Consider the following 21,821-nt stretch of genomic DNA (forward strand, 5'->3'; position numbering starts at 1 on the left):
TCCCATCACATTTAAAAATGGAATTTAAACCCATTTTCATGGCCAACCAGATCTTACATGATATTGCCTCTGACTGTTTCACTGACCCATTTCTTCCCATTCTCGTGGTTTCTTATCCTTCCCCAGCCTCCTTGCTCAGCCTCCAGCAAGTCAAGCATGTGTCCTTGCAGTGTGGTCCTTGTGCTGTTCCTCCATCTGCAAAGCTCCTCCCCTCCTATTTTCATGGCTTCTCCATTCAGATCCAGGGTCCAATTACCCATTAGAAGAAGCTTTCTGTAACCATTCCTCCAAATAACACCTACAAGCATTCGCTATCCTGTGACTCTGCTTATTTTTCTCTTCATAGCCCTTAATGCTCTCCAATATTTAATTATATATCATTAACATCATATAAAATATTATTAAAATTATATATACATATAATACATATAATATACAGTATTATACAATATACTCGTGTGTGTGTGTGTGTGTGTGTGTGTGTGTGTGTGTGTGTGTGTATGTGTGTTCCATCTGTTCATTTCCTGTCTTTCCACTGGAAGCTTTTCATTTACTTTGTTTCAACACCCAGGCACTCTGACTTGTTCACCACTGGACCTCAATGCCTTGAAGATAAGATTTTAAGTTGCAAGTAGTTGTGAAAAAAATGAATTAGTTCATGGCTCTCTAGTTGTTTTGCTGATTCACTTATTTTCACACATGTATGTATAGCTGTCCCAATGATACTTTAGTCTTAGATCATGATTTCTCTATTATATGAAGCATAAGTGAAAATACCTATGGACCAATGTCCTTCAACCCAGGGAGTAAAACACCAACTAATTAAAGAAGATCAAAACAGACAATAAGGAAGACAGAAATGATTTTGTTTTTCCAAGATAGCTTGCTTTAAAAGTACAGACTTTTTGTACTTATTATTTATGGCAATTTCATGATTATATGCATTATACAAAGAAAATTTAGAGAATTCTTCTAACTATGAAGATGCCTACAAATCCACAGGAAAACTATATCTTTAAGGCTCTCTTCACTGAACGTAACTACCATACAGAAAACAAAATCAAAGATCTATATTAGTTCATATAACTCATTGCTGAGGGTAGAACTAACTCACTTGGAGCCATGAGCTCTAATCTCAAAAATGAGAGAGAACTCATTGTTGCAATATATTCCATTGGTGGGGGAAAACTTTGCCCTTGAAACTTTACAATGTAGCCACTGATGCTAGGCCTATGACTTAATGAGAATTCATTCATTTGACAAAATATTAGTATCTTCTGGATGTATCTGAAAGACACTGGATATAAATTAATACTCAAGACATATGTGATATTATATAATCTGTAAACATTTTGAAGACAAAAGTTCCTGCTTAAATGAATTGAGAAGAATATAGAAATTATAAAATATACTAGTGTCAGAGTTGGAAATAGGAAGCTAATATGTGGATCTCAGGTTTTAGATTTTAATCTGAGTCAACCTATTGGCTATTGTTCCAAAAAATAGCTCTCCAGATAAGAAGTTTTCTGATGAGAATGATGTAGTACATACCCAACCATCTGGACTCCTGGGACGATTACCTTCCTTTCAAAGAGTACCAAATCAGATTGAAAGGCTAAAATCCTTTTTTTTTTTAATCTAATATGGAATAAGAAGACCTTTGTAACTGATGGTAAGATGATAGTCTTTCTATTTTGGGGGGTTCTAAATCCACCCTACATGAATAGTATTCCTGTAATAACAAGTGGGTGCTGTCAGGGTCAAGAGCAGGAGCTCGGTCTTTTCCCCAGAGGCATTCCAGGAAACAACCCAGAGCATTGGATTACCACCAAATGGGACTGTCAGTGTAATCACCATAGAGGAAGTGACTATCTGCCAATCAGAATTTTGCTATCTGGGGTTCTCCCATAAATACATTAGTGATGAGTAATCCTCTCTCTCTCTCTCTCTCTCTCTCTCTCTCTCTCTCTCTCTCTCTCTCTCTCCATGTACTGGGGAAGGAACTCATAATTTGAACAGTCAAATTCACAGATATACTTACTATTTGGAATGCTGTTTTCATCATTTGAAAGGTTGCCCTATACATGTTAATCAATAATTTTGAGATTACATCAGTCATTTTTGGCTATTGATAACAATATTCTCTTAGAGGCTTAGTTATTCTATTTGATCTCAACTTCTGTCGGTCTTACTTCAGGACTAGAACAATCCTACCTGGCTCCAAACCACGTTCTTTTGTCAATTACTCATGCAGTAATAATAGTCACCACTCTGTGAGTGCCAGACATTGTTCTAAACATTCCTTCTGAACCCCCACTCATTTAACTCTCCAAACAATCTATAAGATAAATAGTGTTATTACTCTCCTTAATGGATAGGAAAATGGAAGCCAAATGGGCAGCATTAGGATTTAAATTCTAATAATCTAATTTCCAGGGCGACTTACTTAATCTCTATCTATACTGCCTTAAATTTATCCAGATTGTCATGGGTATGAAAAGCACACACTGGGATGGTGGCAGATATAAAATACAACAGAACTGTTTGTTCCCTATTTTCTCTAAGGATCTTTATTGTTCTTAAAGTAGAAATTGTCACTGAAAGGATAGCAAAGGCTGAATTGGGACTCCTGTCATTTTTACAGTCAGGCATACTTAGAGAAACACATGGAACTGACTTCTCACTTTAGAATCACATTCACATGAGCATGAGGAAATATGTGCTTTTAATCAATGAAGGAAGGCTTTGCTTTAATAAAACCTCAAATTAAAAATAATCTTAGAACTACTAAACTAGGAGGTATCTCCTTATGGAATGGCTACTTAAGTCCCAAAATGTTTCATTTGGTGGAAAGGCTCAATATAAGATTCATGAATAAAAAGATTCAATAATTTGTTTATAGCATGATTCAATTGTGAATTTTTAATGGCAAGATATTAAAGGGGAGAATAAAGGAGTGCTATCTTAAACAGGTTACAGGTTATATATTAGAATCAATAGCGACATTTCTTTAATACAGATTCTTGGATCTCAGTAAAGGTCTACTAAATCAGAGTTTCTAGACGTGGTAAGACTTGAGAATATAAATTTTTACAAGTTGCCTCCTCTTCCCTCCTGTAGCACACATACATCGTAGGTAATTCTGATTTAATCAGCCCATTGGCCAGTACTGGAAATCTTTGACATAAGTCATTAGTCATAAACAGACCTAAATTGTTTGCACTTTAAATCTATTAGCTAAAGGTCTAACTTTATACAAAGAGTGAAGGATAATTGTCACAGTTCCTGGGTAAAATAATGGGAGAGCTATAGAGAGAAAAAATTGGGAGTCTGACCCTTTCAGCTCTTTTACAATTCCACCTGGAAAGGAGTCCAGAAGGCCCAGAGATCTCAGTTTTATGTCCAAGACCAGAAGTAATTCATGCCTCATGCAATAGGAGGTTTTCAATAGTCATGAACCTCTCTTGCTTTTACATTGTGAATAAATATAAAAAGTCCCAGAACTGAGCTGATAATACTTTCAAAATGTGACAGATTGTCCATATATATGAAAAAGAAGGCAATTCAATGAGTCCACTTTCATGAAGAAGCCAGTCTAATCAGTTACACACAGTCATAATTGTGGGAAAGTAAAAAGAAAAGGGGTTTTAGCTACAAAGAAGCACCATGTAATTTTCTTAGCAAGTTACTTAACTTTTCGATCACAGTGTTCTCATCTACAAAATGAATAATACTAATACTGAGAAGATTAAGTACTTACTAGGTGTTCAATACATTATAACAATCATATTTTGAGTGGATTGAGGGTCTCTTGAGATCTCAAAATGGAAAGAAAATCAAAAAGTTTCAACTGAAATTTACAAGTGAGAAAGAAATTAAGCTTTGCTAATATTTGAGAAAGTGGATTGACACCAGTATCTGGCTGTGTGATGGTATCCATGGCACAGGAGGGTGATTCATCTTGGAGGCACTGACTTGAGGACTCTTATTAGACTCTTTTCAGTGTAGTGTATTACAGTTTGTAGTAACTGGTTAAATAGATTTACAGATCATATTCCCACAAATTATAGATGCTTTAGTATAATAAAAACAACAAAAATCAAGGCAAAGACCTTTCAAGAATGGTCAAATGTAGGGAGTTAGACATTTTTCTTTGGTAAAAAGACAAGTACTCCAAATCTGCCAGTCTTTTCAGTGATAACAAGTAACTGACAACAATGTGCTACCCAACAGATATTTTGGAAAATATCTTTCAAATAATGAAAAACTGAAAGTGTTTGCATCATTGTGATTTTTGACACTAAAAATAATGTATTGCATAGAAACAAAAAATTGCAAATGGGGAATTTGAAACTTGTTTAAAAATCTTCCAAATGGTTCGAATGGATTTTTGATACCCCTTTTAAAAAAAGTAGTATCCTCTATTATCTTGCAGCACATGCAGTTTTCATTAGGGAAGGTGAAATTTTCCTTCTTCCCTCCCTCCCTTCTTTCCTTCCTTCCTTCCTTTTTTTCTTCCTTCTTTCCCCCTGCGCTCCCCCCATGTTAGGGATTAAACCCGGTACATTGCACAAGCACTCTACCCTTGAGCCACACTGTCAATCCCTTTTAAAAATTTTTTCTGAGACAGGGTTTCTCTAAGTTGCTCAGGATGACCTCAAACTTTCCATCCTCCTGAGTAGCTGAGATTATAGGTGTTAACCAATGTGTAGACTAGCTAGCTGCATTTCAACAAATGAATTTTTCATAATTATGGATAGTGGATAGGTTGAGATATAAATAGAATAATAAGTAAAAAGAGCTGACCATTTCTATTTAGATCTACATATCTTTGGCACATTATTTTTTTTTCAGTCACAAAGCCTTTAAAAACAAAGCCAGGCACAGTGGTGCGTACCTATAATCCCAGTGGCTCAGGAGATTGAAGTAGGAGGATCTCAAGTTTAAAACCAGCCTCAGAAATTTAGTAAGGCCCTAAACAACTCAGAGAGACCCCGTCTCTAAATGAAATATAAAAAGGAATGGGGATGTGGCTCAGTGATTAAATGCCCCTGGGTTCAATCCCTGATACAAAAAAAAATAAAAGTACATATTAAAATATTCATATTCAAAGTACTAAGTCAAGATTTTAAAAACAATTAAACATATTCAATCACAATGTTGATGCAAACAAAAAGGTTCTCATGCCAGTAGTGCATCCTTTAAAATTATTTTAAAATATTCATTTAATCTTCATGTCATTATTTTAAATTTTTGATTCTATAGAACTCTAATTAACAATGTACAGTACATGCATATAATAAAATAGAAAAGTAGCAAACTATAAACTATATATATGTGAGCATATATGTGTATATATGTATATGTATGTATGTATATATAGTGTAAATATATATAGTGTAACTTTTGCATAAAAGTCATTCCTAGTGGAAGCTGAATGTGCTGGTGCAGATCTATAATCTCAGCACTCAGGAGGCAAAGGTGGGAAGCTCTCTTGAGCTCAGGAGTTCAAGACCAGGCTGAGTTTAAAAATACTCAGTTTCTACCCTTGTGAGTGAGGCTAATCTATTTTATGAGGCAGGCAGGTGAAGGTGTAAATGAGTGTTGGGGATAGCAGGAGACCGGGGTGGGGGAGGCCTGAGGGGAGAGCTGAGGTTGGGTTCCAGCTTAACTACACTTTGTGATGTACCTCGGGAACCTCTCTTAAGCTTTTGGAGCCAATCACCTCCTCTATAAAATGGGCATAATGAATTCTATTTTGCAGGGTTGTCATTCAGATTATGTTGTGAAGAATCTGTCAGATGGATCATGAAATTGTCAGTATTGGATGTTTGCTGACATCCACAGGTAACATTTCGATATGGTTCAACCCAATATAAACAGTGTCAGAAAGATATGTTTAAGCTCCTTATTTGTTAATACATAAAAATTTCGAGGGTGACATTATTCTTCCTTGCTGGCAAGCATCCTTAGGATTACATATTTTCTGAAGGTCATGGCTTTCTTTTGTCTGCCCGACACTTCAACTTGTTCATTTTCTGCTAGTTGCTCTGCCCACAGGTCTTAGTCAAATCAACTCCTCCAGGACTTGGCTCAGCCTTCAGACCTCATTATGGGGAGACATGAAATTCATGCCATAGGGTTAGCCCTCATCAAAGGGATAACTCGCATGCCTGATGCTGGGGCAACCAGAGTTTTGTTGGTAGAATTTTAAGGACAAGCCACCATTTTAATTTATCTTCCATTGAAACTTGAAAGTACCGTATTAAAAGGACAGTTTTTGGCAGAGTTTTAGAGCAGGGTTTAAATCCTTGGTGATTTTAATCATACTCTTATCTTAAAGTCTGAAAGTACATAGCCTTGGGGCTAATATTTATCCTCCCGAGGCTCCATTCTCTTGGCACCTACTTTTCATTTATTAAATGAAATTTATTTTTGAAAAAGCTGAACCTTTCATCTGACTTCTGTTTAAAACAAGAACTACAATATTCAGTAGAAGAAAAAGTTTTAAATGTTGATGATTAGAAATTCTAAAACTTCTGTTTTAATTAATTCTGCCTTGAATAAAGTCAAATTATATTAACAGAAGGGGCAGAGGGGTGGGTTATGAGACAGCAGAGAGAACAGAAGTCCAACAAAGGGAAGGCTGCCCGGTCCTACAACAGCTCTACATAAAGACTCACTTAATCATGGGATTGTCAAGATTCAGGGAGGAAATACCAAGTTTAGGATTAAGAAACCTGAATGTTGTTATTCTGTGATTTCTACCAATTGGCTTCATGACCAGGTGAGCCACTTATTATTCTTTCTGGATTTCAGTTTCCCCATCTATCCAACAATGGACTTGAAAAAGAGATTCTCTTAATTCCTCTCCAGTTTTGAAGTTCTATCATTTGATAGAGAAATAATTTGTGTTCTGCACCAATTCTATATACACTTACATGTGGGTATATGTGTGCACACATGCATGCTAAAATGATCTCTGAAAAGATAATGGGAGATAATGATACTTAACTTACAGTAGGTCACCAAATGGGAAGAATAAAGAATCAGAAAAAAGAACACTTCACATAAAATCCTTACTTTACTTGGTAAAGATGTATAGCCTGAGTCAATTAATGACTTTAGCTTCTTCATTGTTAAGGTAACTCCAGTATTTTTACTTTGAGAAGTGGTGAGTTTTTTTTTGAACATTTGACCCTGTCTAGATTTACAGATAACTCTTTAGCAGTTTTCTCTTTCTCATTTCTTATCTCCCTTTCCCTTATTGTAATGGTAACAGATGTTTATTGTGAAGAATCAAAGAAGTACACGTAACTAGTAATTCCATCATCTTAATAAAAATGTTCACCCAAATTTGTTTAGAAGGTTTTTCTTGTTCAGGATTAGTGGTAGGAGCTCTTGTAAGATCTATATGATTTTCTACTTTGCTTTTTTTAAAAAAATTACTTGATATCCCCCTTCTGAATTTGGTGTGGGAAAAAATGTCAAATTGCTATTTGATGCATTGGTTGTATTGTGGAGAAAAGTTGGCAGGCCATCATGCTCATGAGCATTGTCTGCCAACATATTTCCTGGTCTTCTTCTTCTGGGTAAATGGTAGGATTGTATTTCGGGGAGATAAAACTTCAATCATGTGCCTTCTCTTGATCATTGGTCACACCTGTATGGAAGTGTCTTATGATCCTGGGTGCAGTGCCTCCTTTCTGCTCCCTCCCTCTGACAGCAACCAGTGATATTCTAGATGGCATGTGTTCCTTCAATTTGGAATCTCTGAGAGAGAGTGACATAAAGCACAGCCTTCACACTGGCCTCAGATAGACATTCTTTGCTCTAAGCCCCTAAGGTTTGGGAGTTTTTATTTTTCTGTTTTTTTTTCAGCAGAATAACCTTACAGGGCATCTGACCAGAAGGAGAGAGAGAGAGAGAGAGAGAGAGAGAGAGGAATTAGATAAAATCTAGGGAAGAGATGATGTGGTCTGAACCAGTATAGCTATGATTGAGAAAAAGAAAATACATCTGAGAGATTTTAAGAGGAAAATTAGTAGGGCTTGGCAATAAATGAGATATGAGGGGTTGGGAGAAGACGGAGTCAAAGACAACTTGTACATCTTGATTTGGGTAACCAGGTGGTTACACATCATGAGCTATAACAATGGGTGAAACTGTGATAACCCCAAATTTTATTGGCTTTAAAGAAAAATTTTTCATGGTTGTCCATATTTCATTTTGGCTACAACATTGATACAATCTTGAGACTGCTGTACAGGTCTTGCCCTTTCCAGGATCCAGACAGAGGGAACAGCCCTATCTTGTTCATGAAGTGAAAGAAAAAATTTCCAGTGCTGAACCACACAATGGCTTATAAATCTCCTGCCTGGTTCTGGTGGATGTCACTTTTAATCACATTTCATTTGCTGACACAGGTCATGTGGCCAAGCCTGATAACAGTGTGGGAAGGTGTCTCTCTTTGAGAAGAAGGCATGCAGATCACAGGGCAGCAGAGGCTACGTGGCAACAATAACACAACCTAGCTCATCCCACTAATGATCATATTCCTCGAGCTATTTTTCTGTAACACCTTCTACATATGTTTCCTCTCTCTTCTCAAGCCCAACATTTCCATGTGTTCCCATGTGGCCATTCTCTCCTAATCAGTTCAGTGTACTCCACAAACACAGAATCTCCCAAGTTCAATTCATAATGTGCACAACAAATTAAGTTGTTTTCTTCAGTTGTTATTTTGTTTATCAGGAAGAATTCAAGGCATTTATTTAAATGCCTTTTTTGAGAGCTGTGTGGCCACTATTATTACCCTGGCCACTGCCCATCCAGTTGGGCCACACACAGGACAGCCTCATTTCTATGCCATTATGCATGCATATCAAATATCATGTTTGTTATTTCATTTAAGAGTGTTAGTTGAAGATATATTATTTTAGGTATGAGGGACATAAAGGTAAGCACAGACCAAGCCCCTGTCTTCATGGATCTTATAGTCAACGGGGGGGAAAGAGATAGGAATAAATAAAGAACCACATACAAATGCAAACTGGAATTTGGAAAAATTCCACAAAAGAACTTTAAAACTTGGGAAGAACTTGGAAAGGAACTGTAGAACTTGGAAAAGTTCCACAAAGCTACACCAAAGTAAACCATATGATGTGACTTAATGTAGTCACATAGGTCAGAAAAGGAGTCTCTGAAGAATGGAAACCTAAGCTGAGAGATGAAAGATACAGAGAAATTAATCAAAGAGGAGAGGGGAGAGTGTCTTAGGAATGGAGAAAAGCTATGTGCATGGAAGTGTCATGGTTAGAATGTGAATTGAAAGGACACATGTGGTTAGAGAGCGCAGGGCAGGCACAGCAGAAGGATGGACTGAATCTGGCAGGGCTGTGAGCCTCATTACACACTGAGCATTTCTAGGCATACTGGGGAAACATGACTATGTTTTTCAGATTCCACAAAACACTTTCTGCCTGGAGAAAGGATGTGGAAGAGTTAAGTAGCATGGATCTGGGAGACTACTCAGGAAGCAATTACAGGGGGCCAGGTGAATATAACTGCACGAGGACAGGGATAATACTGTGGCTTGAATGTGTCCCCTAAAGATCATGTGTTGGAAACTTAATCCTCAGTACAACAGTGTGGGAGGTGGGTGGGGCCTAATAATAGGTGGTCAGTTATGTGGACTTTGCCCTTATGAATGGATTAATGTCATGATTTTGAGTGTAGTTCAGTTATCATGAGAGTAGATTTGTTATGAAAGCCAGTTTGACCCTCTCTTGCTCTCAGCCTCTCTTACTTTTCCACCTTCTGCCAAGAGATGACACAGCTTGAAGACCCTCATGAGATGCCAGCACCATGTTCTTGGACTTTCCAGTCTCCAGAACCATTAGCCAAATAAGCCTCTGTTGTTTCTAAATACTCAGACATTCTATTTTAGCAACACAGAACAGACAGATAGTGATGGTAGTGGAGGTGAACTGGAGAAAGGGAGATACTTAGAAAGTGTAGCCAACCCAACTTGTGATGGTGTGGTTAAGGTAGGCAGGTGGGGGGGGGAGGTGACATGAATGACTCTGAAGTTTGTGCTAGTAGATGGTGGTGGTGCCTCTCAATGGACCCTGGAAGACCATGTCTGTAAAGAGGTCAGAAGATGACCTTGAGTTTGAGGTGTCTGTGAGACATCCAAGAGGAGGAATCAAGCAGGAATACAACTGCTCCTCCTCCTGTATCCTCTATCCCAACCTCTGATGTCTCAATGTATTAAAAGCCAGCATGGCCCTACAGGTGTGTCCCTTAGAGGGAAGAACAGAGATGTCCTTAGAGAGGTGGAAAGTTCAAGTCATGACCTGGAACAAGTTATTTAACTTCTCTGAACATTAATTTTATTAACTGTGAACAGGGAATAATAACAATACTCTTTGGAATTTTTTCTTTTTTTTAGATATAAAGGGAATAATGGCATTTTAAGAGTTGTGAAAATTAGAACATGTTTGGAGTGCCTTTCACATATTATATAGTCAATAAATGGAAACAAGTATTTTATTTTTTTATTGGGGGAGGGGTACTCGGGCACTTTCCCACTGAACTACATTCTCAGTTCTTTATATTTTCTGTTTTGAGGAAGGGTATCCTTAAGTTGCTTAAGGCTTCACTAAGTTGCTGACACTGACCTGGAACTTGAAAATCTTTCTGCCTTAGCCTCCTGCCCAAGCTGTTGGAATTACAGGTGTGTGCCATAATGCCCAGTTCATGAAATCATTTAAATTCTGCTTTCGTTCATTGTACTGTTCTAACATTCCCTGGGTCTTGTCTATGTGATTGAAAATGTATTACTTCCACAACCTCATTCCCATTCTTAGAAAGAGGGACACAGCTAAAATGTAGGACAAGCAATCTCCTAAAGAGTGAGTGACTTATAAGTTGTGACTTTGCCTCACATTTTATTCTGATAAACTCAGTCTCATGGCTACATCTTGCTGCAAGTGATACTGGAAATATTTGTTTTCGGAGGGTGTCCACCAGCTCAGATAAAATGGCATTTAGAGATAATTAACCCTTTGTTGAACAAATGTTGGGATAACTATTTTAATAAGCAGGTTTGGGTAAGGGATGCCCACTCTCTTCATTTTTGTAGGTTTTTTTTCCATGACATGACCTGTATCTTCCATTTCTTACATTTATCTCATTACTTTATATCAAATGCCTGGCACATGGTGGCACTTAATGAAATCTTTCTGAATGGATAAATAAATGTATGGTTTACATCCCCTATTATAGCCCCAAGTCACTCAGTAGAAAATGAGAAACACATTTGAGAAAATCAGTTACTGAATGAATCATAATCCAAATGGTACCTGCTACTGCTTTTGAATCCTCTATTACTAATATGAAGACTGGCACCTGAAATAAATGAGGTACATTGGTTTTAAGAACATCTTTAAATCAAGAGCTTATTCATGGGAAGTATTTTATTCATGAGGTAGGATTTTAGATCCCATTGATAGTGCCTCACCTTCTTACTTAGTCCTCACAACCATGTATCCATCTTTCTTCAGTTTGACATTTCATTTTCTAATAAGTTCATACTACTGTTCTTTTGCTGAAGGTCTTTCTCCGTCTTCTCAGCTCCCAAGTTAGTCACACTAGACATTTGGGAAGCATTTTCCTGCAGTCTTACAATGGGCCAAATCATATATTTATTCACACTTATATATGCCTTAATCCTTGCCCCTTTATATATTATATAGTTTAAAATAAAAATATCAAGTTGGAGGGACCAAGGTTATCTAAAGAAGCACTTTAGAAAAATATTCTGAAAGCTGAACTTATCAAAATGTATTTATCCACAAAGGCTTTCCACTCCAAATAGCAAAAGTAAATAACTAAACATTTTAATTTGTGTGTATGTGGAGGGGAATTCTATATTCAAATCTCTTCTAGGTAGCAAAAAAAAAAAAAAAAAACTCTTAAAGAATATTTGTGGCACATAGGCCAGCAGATTACGTATTTCCAGAAATAGAAAAGGCAGTGGAAAAAGGTACCCTCATTCTGATCCTGCTTCCCCTCACCTCAGATGAGCTTTTGTGTCAGATCACAGACATTAATTCCCCTGTTTTTCCTTGAGGAGGCGCCATAGGAAATTCAGGGCTGCCTTAGAGCAGGCCTCTTCCTCCAAGAAACAGGTTGGGGAGAAACACCAGTCCCCTACCAGCCTCAGGACCCCCAACTCTGTGTAGGAATTTCAAAATTGGGGTCATCAGACAATTCTGCTCCCAATGGCTATATACATAGAAACCCAAATGTGCCTTTTCTTGCCCTTTTAAAAGCTTTGTTTTCAGATTTCCTTTTGATTGTGAAAGGAACTGTTCTTTTCTGAAGAGTGAAAGTTAGTGCAAAACATCCCAGAGGTGGCATCCACCTGGAGACTGGTGCCCTCCTTCCCTGGCACCTTGGAGGTAGGATGGGCTTTACTAGTTGGCCCTGCACGGCTGCAGCCCAAAGCCTGGCTTAGAAACCATGCTAACTGCCTTCAGTACTTTTTGAAAAATCCATCAAAGGTTTTACTGAATGATATTTATAAGGGCCTTACTGTTCTCTTTCAAAAACTGGAATGCCCTTCCCGGGCACTTGAAAAAAGTTGCTCCTGCTTTTCATCTTTCCCTCTCAGAGTGTAAACATTGTTTTGAGTGAAAAGAGCTGAAGGAGTGCTTACTTTCCCTTGAAATTTTATTTTTAAATAAGAGAGGGAGAAAATCCTTTTTCTGACTAATACTAATAATACAGGTCAAAGTGTCAGGCGATATACAATTAAATGGAAAACAAAAAAGGTTCCCCCTCTTTTTCCCACAGTACAATGGCACTGGAATATAAATTACCGATGAAGATGAAATAATACTTCAAAGCCTATAGGGAAGGGGCAGTGCCGTGTTTACAAAGTATTTTCCATGGCACGATGAGACATTAGAGAGGATGGTCACCCACGGACTGGAGGGTGTTGCTGAATAGACTGAAGCTAGCATGAGGCAGGATTTTAGGTCCCCATAGCCTGTGACCCTACGATAGGCTTTGTTTTACAAGGGCAGCTGCAGTTATCAACAGATGTTTCAGCAATAAATAATTGGTATCATCTCGGAAAAGACCCATCTACCTGGGGAGAGGGCATAATACCCAGAACACTGCCCGGCTATTACAGCCACATTAATCTCCCATCTCTCCAGGTTTCTTGGGGAGAGTACTGCAGGTGTTTTTTCTGGGAGAGGGGGACAAACTCTCTCAAGTCAGCAAGCTTTGTGTGCAGTGTAAAGGAGGTTGACCCCTGCCATAAATTTCTGTCTGTGGCCACACACCAAAGGGAAAAAGATTGGAGGGTGGGGGAGGAGGGAGGGAGCCGGGTGTGGGGCAGGGAAGGGGTCTGGGGAGGGGTGTTGAGAAGAAAGCAAAGCACAAAACACATACAATTTTTTTTTTTCTTGATAAAGTTCAGGCTGAGAGAGAACATTATAAATGACCATGAAATTCGCCAGTTCGGTAACTGTGAAAAAGAGTTCTGATTTTACCTTTTTCTTATGTATTTTATGTTTAACCTTTTTCTTATGTATTTGATGTTACTGTTATTTGTGGAATTAACTGAATGACATAGTATTTTATCCTCAAAGTGTAATATTAATTTTTTTTAAAGGAGGGGGATTTTTATGGGAAAGATTCCATGTCAAGGTTAAAAACAAAACAAAACAAAACACAAAGTCATAAACAAACTGTAAGGAAAAAAAAATAAGGACTGAAAAGATCAACTCATGGGCCTTTGACTCTTACTTATGTCAGAGTGGAAACTCACAACTTGTCCATTATTAAAACGTGGCCACTCAGCTTCATTAAGTTGTGAGGTTGAAACTGATGGTGTACTGGGACAAAAATGAGCCATGGAGTTTATTCAAGCTATTTTTTTTTTTTAACAAGCTAAGATATTAAAAGCAGTGAGAGTTGGAGAGAGCCTGGCCCACAGGGCGCTATAGTTCTCTGTATTTACAAACAGAGTGGTTTAGCAATTGTGCACTTGGGGTCTGGCACAATAGGAAAGTGCCCTAAAAGTCTTAGGAGGTGTGGTTCCTAATTTATAGCTTGCTGGGTAAGCTAAAGAAAATGATGCTCAGAGTTCAAAAAGCTCCCAGATTAAATACCTTAGGGACTAAAGGAGGCCTAATGGACTGATTCTTAGAGCTGCCACCGAGTGACCTTGTGAACTGGACACAAACTTCTTCAATTCTCGGTGCCTCTGTTTCCACAGTTGTGAAATACATAGAGGCGTAGTGAGAGAGTGATGAATGTGCTCTAAAAACAGTTCAACAACCTTGAACAGCTCGTCTCCCAGCTCACATTAACCCCCAAATGCACCGAGACTGAGAGAGTCTAAAAACATCAGCTTCAATTTTTCAACTAACGTTGCTACCCACTTTGGAAACAGGGAGGCGAAACTGATGATCGAAGGATGAAACCAGAGAAGTGAAAGCCTGGTAACAGTGATGTGCTACATCCCAAAGATGCCTCACCCTATGTTCCAAGTCAGAGAAACTTTCTCTCAATGGTCAAAGCCGGGGCTGCTTCCAGCACAGCCACTCTGCTCTCACTTTCCCAGGAAGGCTTGTAGCATGCCCTGTGCCACCAGCCTAATCATACAAGGACTCCCTGAGCAAGGGAAGCTATGGTGGGCTCTTCCAGAGCAGCTCCCATTTAAGCAACAACTCCCAGAATTGATGGAGAAGAGATGTCTTTCCTGGCTGGTCTCAGTTTTCACTTGGGATTCTCCTTTTCTTTTTACCTTGTCCCTTTGGTCCTCACCTCTCCATTAAGGATCTGCCTTTCTCTCTCATTCTCCCCTCTATTTTTTTCTTCAGGGCAGCAGTTCTCAAATTTCAGCCTTCATAATCATCTGGAGCCCTTGTCTAATGCTAAGTGCTGAGTTTCCACACTCCCAGGATTTTTAATTGTGTAGAGGATTTTTGATGGGGGCCCAAGATATGGAATTTCCAAGTTCCTGTGGGATTCTGACACTGTGCTTGGGAGGTCTCGCTGTAAAAAGCACTGAAGTAGAGATGCACTGTCCAATGGAATGGTGGCCCTGGCCACACGTGGCTGTCTTCATAGGAATTAACAAAAAGTCAATAAAACTATGAATGATGGGTGAGCATCCACTCTAATGTCTCATGGAAAATACTTTGTAAACACTGCATTTCCCTTCCCTCTAGGCTTTGGATTTTATTTCCTCTCCATTAGTAGTTTATATTCTAATGCTGTTGTATTGCAGGGGGAAAAAAGGGGGAAACTTTTTGTTCCATTTAATCATATATCGCCTAGCACTATGAAGTACTCAAGAACCACATGCAACTAGTGGCTGTCTTGTTGGACGGACTCCTTCTAGAGGAGGTCTCCTGGACAGTCTGCTTGAACACATCTCAGGACTTCCTGATGGAAAACTGGGATTGGAAAAAAAGAGGAGGCTAAAAGTCAAAGCTCTCCCATATACTCCTCCGTTCCTTTGGACAAATTTGTCTTTCTGCACCTTAGTTGCCTCCTTTGAAAAATGAAGATAATAATGGTGATAACCACCATAAGGCTATCTTGAGAAATTAAATGAGATTATGCACATGCAAACACTTTGCAGACTCAATAGTGATTTAAAAAATTATACTTATTTCATTCCACGTTTCTACTAATACCAACCATATTTATTTAAAACTGCTGGCTCAACACTGCATTCTTTCCAAGTCCTCACTTTCCTGGGCTTGCCATCCCCAGTCTGCTTAACCTGTTTTGTTTAGTTTTGTCGGGGGTATGAGAGAAGTGGAGGTTTCACCATTTCTGGTAAGTCCCTAAATGTGCTGTTGAATGTCCATAGATCAAGGGGTCTTTCCTAGATTTATGCTTCAATAGTTAAGGACAATTTCTATACATTTATTTTTGGGATGATCCCAAAACACAATCCCATGTAAACTGAGAGAGTAGAAATTTTGGGATGTTGTCATTGTTCTAATGCCAGATCTCCAAACAAAGAAAATTTTATGTGATGAAAAAAATACCTATAAGCCAGTAGGCTTCCTTGATGACCTCCTGAAAGAATGTAGGCACAAAAACAATGTCACTAAAAAGGAAAATGGGCTGGGTATGGTGGCACATGCCCATAATCCCAGCTACTCCAGAGGCTGAGGCAGGAGGATCTCAAGTTTGAGGACAGTCTTGGCCACTGCGTGAGGCCCTGTGTCAAAATAAAATTCTGAAAAAGGTCTGGGCAATGTAGCTCAAGTAGTAAAATGCCTCTGGGTTCAATCTACAGTACCACCAAGGAAAAAAATAAAAATAAATAAAAATAAAACAAAATAATTAATGAGACCCTGGGCTTGATTCTCAGTACCACCACCACCAAAAAAAAAAAAAAAAAAAAAAAAAAAAAAAAAATCCCCAGAACCTAATCTAAGCCTGAATTATTAGCCCTAACCAGGGTTCCTATGCTGTTTCTGAAGTTCTCTCCTATCTGGAGTAGAGGTATCCACTGAATTCATTTCTGATACATGAGTTGAGGATAAGCATGTCAATGACCTTGACCTGATGCTTCGCAAACAGCCTTAAACATGAGAAGCTAAGGGAACAAATAAAACCCCAGGTGGGATCCAGGGAAGGGATAGAAACTAATCCACATTCATATGGACCTGATTTTATATTTAGGTGTGGGAGTCAAAATACGGCAGAGACAAACAGAATAGAAAACATAATATTAATAAATAGTTACTATTACATTTATTATTCTCTTTCAGATTTTATGAAAACTGGATGGAAGTCAATTGTACCACTTAATAGTAAGTGAATCTGACTTTTATCAATAGTTAGAAACATATAGGAATAATCACACTACATCAACCAAGTGTCAATACCAAGCAGAGACTTCAAAACCGAAGTGGTGATTAGATGAATAATAATAATTCAATTGGTGTAGGAGAAAACACTGTTAAGAAAATAGAGCCAACAATCTCATATAAACCATGAAATCCTGTTGCTATAAAGAATGTTGAGCATAAATACCATCAGAGATAGTGAATGATATTTTGAAATATCCCGAGGCTTGAAAAAGTGTCAAATAAAATCCTAACAGGAAGACTTGAATTATATGTTTTTGATTGCCTCTATTAAACTATGATTAATTTGGAGGGCTTAAATTATGTTTTCAATTACTGTTAAACTTCAACAGTTTAGTTAGCAAGTCACCTTGATGAGGCAGTGAATAATTTATTTTTTTAAAGCTACCCAACTTTTAGAAAGTGGCATTTTAAAATAAGAATGCTATGAGGCATTGTGGAATCAAAACTGCTTTGGTTCACCAAGGTTGCCTAAATGTTTCAGGATGACAGGTTTCATATTGGACCCACCCACCACCCTTGTTCACTTTTACTAGGTATGCCTTTCCAACATCAGATCTTATAGGCAGATGCTTTTCGAACAGCAATTTCCCCTACATTAGTCAATCTGGCAGAGCAGACCATAAAGATAGGGACTGTCTTTTGCTTCAAAGAAATTTAATCTATTAGACCACTTAGAGACTAAATGCCTCACTTGGGGATGTCAGAGGGACAGGTGGTGGAGCTCTTCCTACCAGTAACTGCTGCAACCCGGCGCCAATCACATCCTGCAGGTTTGTTTTGTCCTCTGGGCTCATGGCTTGTTTGTACTGCCACTTTTCAGGCACGAAGGGCCACTTCATTTCCTTCGCCTCCTGGATCAGGGTCCTTAACTCGCTGGGAAGTGAAGCTGCAGAGGTCAGAGTTCAGGTAAGGAAATTGCAGTCAAAGAAAAGGCTGTTGAACTCCCCCGTGTTATGATGAAGCACCTCAGTAGCAAAAACACTTTTCCCTAGCTCTTGTGGCTGGTCTGAGCTGTTGGTTCTGACTCAAAGAATAATAGCAAGGAGCTATCTGTCAGGGGTGGCCCTGCTCTCCTTTGCCCTACAGGTAAATTGGGGTAGTCAGGCATTAAGAAAGGTTTTTAGCAGGAAGTAAAGCACTTCAGTGACTATCTCTGCATGAAGAATCAGAGAAAGGAATGGAGGAAATATTATTTTCCCTGTAAAATGAGAAAGGGACTGGAATGGAATGGTATTGTGGGCTTGTGGCAGCTGGGTAATGTAGACCGTAAGTTTGTTCAACCTCTTTTTGCTTCTTTAAGACCCCATCTCATTCTTTCACCATGGACAACACTTGAGTCCAGACAATAAATATGAAAAACACAGATGAGATTTGAAGAGAGATCAATTAAATGTGAAACAGCCTTAATTTCATGTTAGTGGCTAGGTTTAAATCTCTCAGTGAGCATCAAATCTATTTCTACTGGTTCACAGTCTTCTATCCAAAATCCAGAAACCCCCAAATCTCTGGAAAGTAGAAAATTTTCCTTATGTTTACAATCCAAACTACACTTGAATTGGGTAGGGCAATTTATAGTCCCAATTATCCTACTGAGTGAGATTACTTAGAAGTTTTGCTTAAAAAAAAAAGGTTAATGTCTATCTTAGCTGCCACCCTACCTTCTGTTTCAACAATGAATAGAAACATATGTACCCAAATACCCTCCTCCCATTGGGAAAAATCTGAATTTTGAAGTACCTGAGATCTTCAGGGTTCTGGATAAAGGACCATGGTCCTATATACATGATTGCCAGCTATAAATCTTGTGGTACTTATCTTGCAGGTATCTCACACTGAACACGTACAAAACTTAGCTCATCAGCTCTTTTCTGAACTTATTTCCCCTCATATTCTCTTTTTTTGATGAATGGTACCACCATGCACAAAATCACCCAAGTCTGAAGCCCAGACATCAGTCTAGACATTTACTTTCTCTGTCTCCCTGAATCTAACTGGTTGTTGAATCCTGTCATTTCTAAAACTCATTTCTCCTCTTCTTTTTCAATAATTTTTGCTTGAATTGCTGTTCATAATTTCACCAAATATTCCTTATTTTTCCATATTTTTTATTGGGGCCCGACAATTATACATAGTGGTGGGATTCATTGCCACATATTCATACATAGACATGATATAACAATATAATTTGGCCAATATTATTCCCCAGTATTTCCCCTTTCCCTCCCTTCTTTCCTCCCCGCGGTTATTTTCTTCTTCTTTATTGATTTCCCTTGGATTTCCCTGAGATTCCTTCCCACTTCCTGATTTTCTTTTCCTTTTGCCTCTCTACCTGACACAAAGGAGAGAAAACATATGACTATTGACTTTCTGAGTTTGACTTATTTCACTTAACATAGATAGTGTTCTCAAGTTCCATCCATTTTCCTGCAAATGAAATAATTTCATTCTTTTTTATGATTAAAACTCCACTGTGTACATATGTCACATTTTCTTTATCCATTTACCCACTGATGAACATCTAGGTTGGTTCCATAGTTTGGCTATTGTGAATTGTGCTGCTATAAGCATGGGTATGCATGTATTACTATAGTATGATGTCTTTAATTCTTTAGGATAAATACTGAGGAGTGGCATAGCCTGATCTTATGGTTGTTCCATTTTTTTGTCTTTTGAGGAACCTCCATACTGATTTCTATGGTGGTTGTACTAATTTTACAATTCCAACAAGAATGTAAAAGTATTCCTTTTCTCCATATCCTCTCTGGATCATCTTCTTTATTTTTGATCTCCCCCTTTTTCCCCTAAAAACAAGATGGATCAGGCCATTGCCTTGTATAAAATTCTTTAATTATTGAATTTTGTATATCCTGTTCTGACTGTATCCCTCTCACTCAATGCCTTGATGATCAAATTCAGACCCACTACCTTCAGTCTTCAATGCAAAGGTTGTCATTTTCCAGCTTACCATGACCTCAAAGAGGACTTGAAAATACCTTTCTGTGCTCTTAAACCACAGGTGCTTGCTCCTTTCAGCCTTCATACCTCCTCCTTAACTACACCTGTCTGTCTCACTGGGCTGGGAGCTTCCTGCAAACAGATATCATGTCTCATGTCCCATTCCTTTTGTAAATCACATCATGATGGGTAAAAGACCATCATGGTTAAAAGATGTGGTTACTGTTGTGTCTACGTGAGGCATGCTGAATAGGGCAAAAGAGATATGACAGAGAGAACAAAAACCAAAAGAAGAGAAGGAAGAAAATCTAACTGTACCTTAGTTCTTGATTTTTTTTTTTTAACTTGCCAACTAGGCAAAAGAAAGGAAGTTTCCTGTCAGGAAAGGACTGCTTGACATTGAAGGAGATATCATATAGGCCACACCAGTGAATTATCTGCACTGATTGACGCTTATAATGACTTATAAGTGTCACTCTGAACACCCCCTACTCCTGGTATTCAGCAGCCTGGGGCTCCTGAGCACCGACTCTGCAATACTCTGCAACAGCAATTCCCACATTGAAAGTGGAACCCTGACATCTGGGACCTATGGGATCACAGGCTGCAGGCAAAGCTGGCCCTTACTGCCACAGACCAAATTGTAGCTTCTGAAAATGTTTCTAATATACGTGTAGAGAAAATTTCTTCAAGGGTATTAGGATGACCATTCAGTCTTGTTTGCTTAGAAGGGTCCTGTGTCGTCTAGGGTACTTATCAATGGTGTCCCTTTCTGTCTCAAAAGTGTCCCAGTTTGGTAAATTATTTGGACACTGTGATGAACAGAAGTCGCCTCATGACAGCAGAAATGTAATCTCTGCGTTCCCAGATCTTCATCGCCCTTTGGACTGAGTAGTTTAGTCTTTCCAAACTGCTTCATCAAAATGGAGAAGGCTTATTCTTTACAGCTCAGGTTTTCCTCCTGCACCCCACCTCTTCCCTACAGATCAGGCCAGACCATGAGCAGTCCAGTGGAACACACTGAAAGAAAAGATGCCTCTAAAATACATCTGTAAAAGATTATCTCTTTGGACTTTAATTTCTGCTCCCCGGATGTGGTTGAGAGGTGGAAGGGAGAAACATAAAAACCACTGTTTGTGTTTCAGAGCCTGCTGGCTCGCCCTGCCGCCAGAAGTGACCCTGTACTAATGCCTTTCTCTCGGGGGCACGAGAGCTGACGACATCGGTGGTGGCAGGACCCGCCTGCTGGAGATGCTCAGAAACCACCTGCCAGGCTAAGGGCGCGCGTTCCGCCCCGCGCGCGGTCAACCTCCTGCGCTGCGGTGCAGCACGCGGCTCGGCCGCGGGGGTGGGGAAGCTGCGGTCCTGGGTGGCTCTGCCCAGGAAGATTCCTCTTCATCGATTTACGGGATTCAGCCATCACCAGACTGTCAGCTCCGGACCCGGTAGCCGCCGTCTCTGCCTCTGCGATCACTGATCTCCCCACGGAGCTTACCTGGAGGACCGTGTCTAATTTAGTGATTTTACAGCCGTGATTTGCCTTATCTGTAACTAAACTGATTATTTCTCCCATTCTGTGACACTTGGGACGATCAGGGGGCTCAGAGGCTTTACTAGGGAGAACATAAAGCTTAAGGGAATTTGGGTTGAGAACACAAAGCGTGAGATGGGGTAGAACTAGGACCAGCAACAAGGCATCTTCAGTAGATGCCCAGGAGCCTGCCATTCCCTGACAAGGGTCTGACATCAAAAAACGTTGGTGATATCGGGCTAAGCATATGCAAGCAAAGTCACACGTGGGGGCACCTGGCTAGTCAAACAAAAGGAAACCCATAATCGATCCCACAGGAGCCTTAAAGCATCCCTGTAAAATGTGCTTTTATACAAGAAAGTAATGAAGAAAGCATTCAGAACATTCCTCCATTACATAATGAACAACAAAAGGAC

At 39.1% G+C, this 21,821-nt stretch overlaps 1 protein-coding gene across 2 annotated transcripts in view; it reads right to left on the minus strand.

Moving 5' to 3' along the window:
- Alpk1 (alpha kinase 1) overlaps positions 1-21,821 on the minus strand; it is a 125,283-nt gene that overhangs the window by 38,877 nt on the left and 64,585 nt on the right. For both annotated transcript variants that reach the window (XM_021729661.3, XM_040292989.2), the window contains one exon: positions 17,651-17,805. In XM_021729661.3, coding sequence (XP_021585336.2) covers positions 17,651-17,805 — 155 coding nt within the window. The remainder of the gene's footprint in view (positions 1-17,650; positions 17,806-21,821) is intronic.

This window comes from Ictidomys tridecemlineatus, chromosome 9, assembly GCF_052094955.1.
Source record: "Ictidomys tridecemlineatus isolate mIctTri1 chromosome 9, mIctTri1.hap1, whole genome shotgun sequence".
NCBI lineage: Eukaryota > Metazoa > Chordata > Mammalia > Rodentia > Sciuridae > Ictidomys > Ictidomys tridecemlineatus.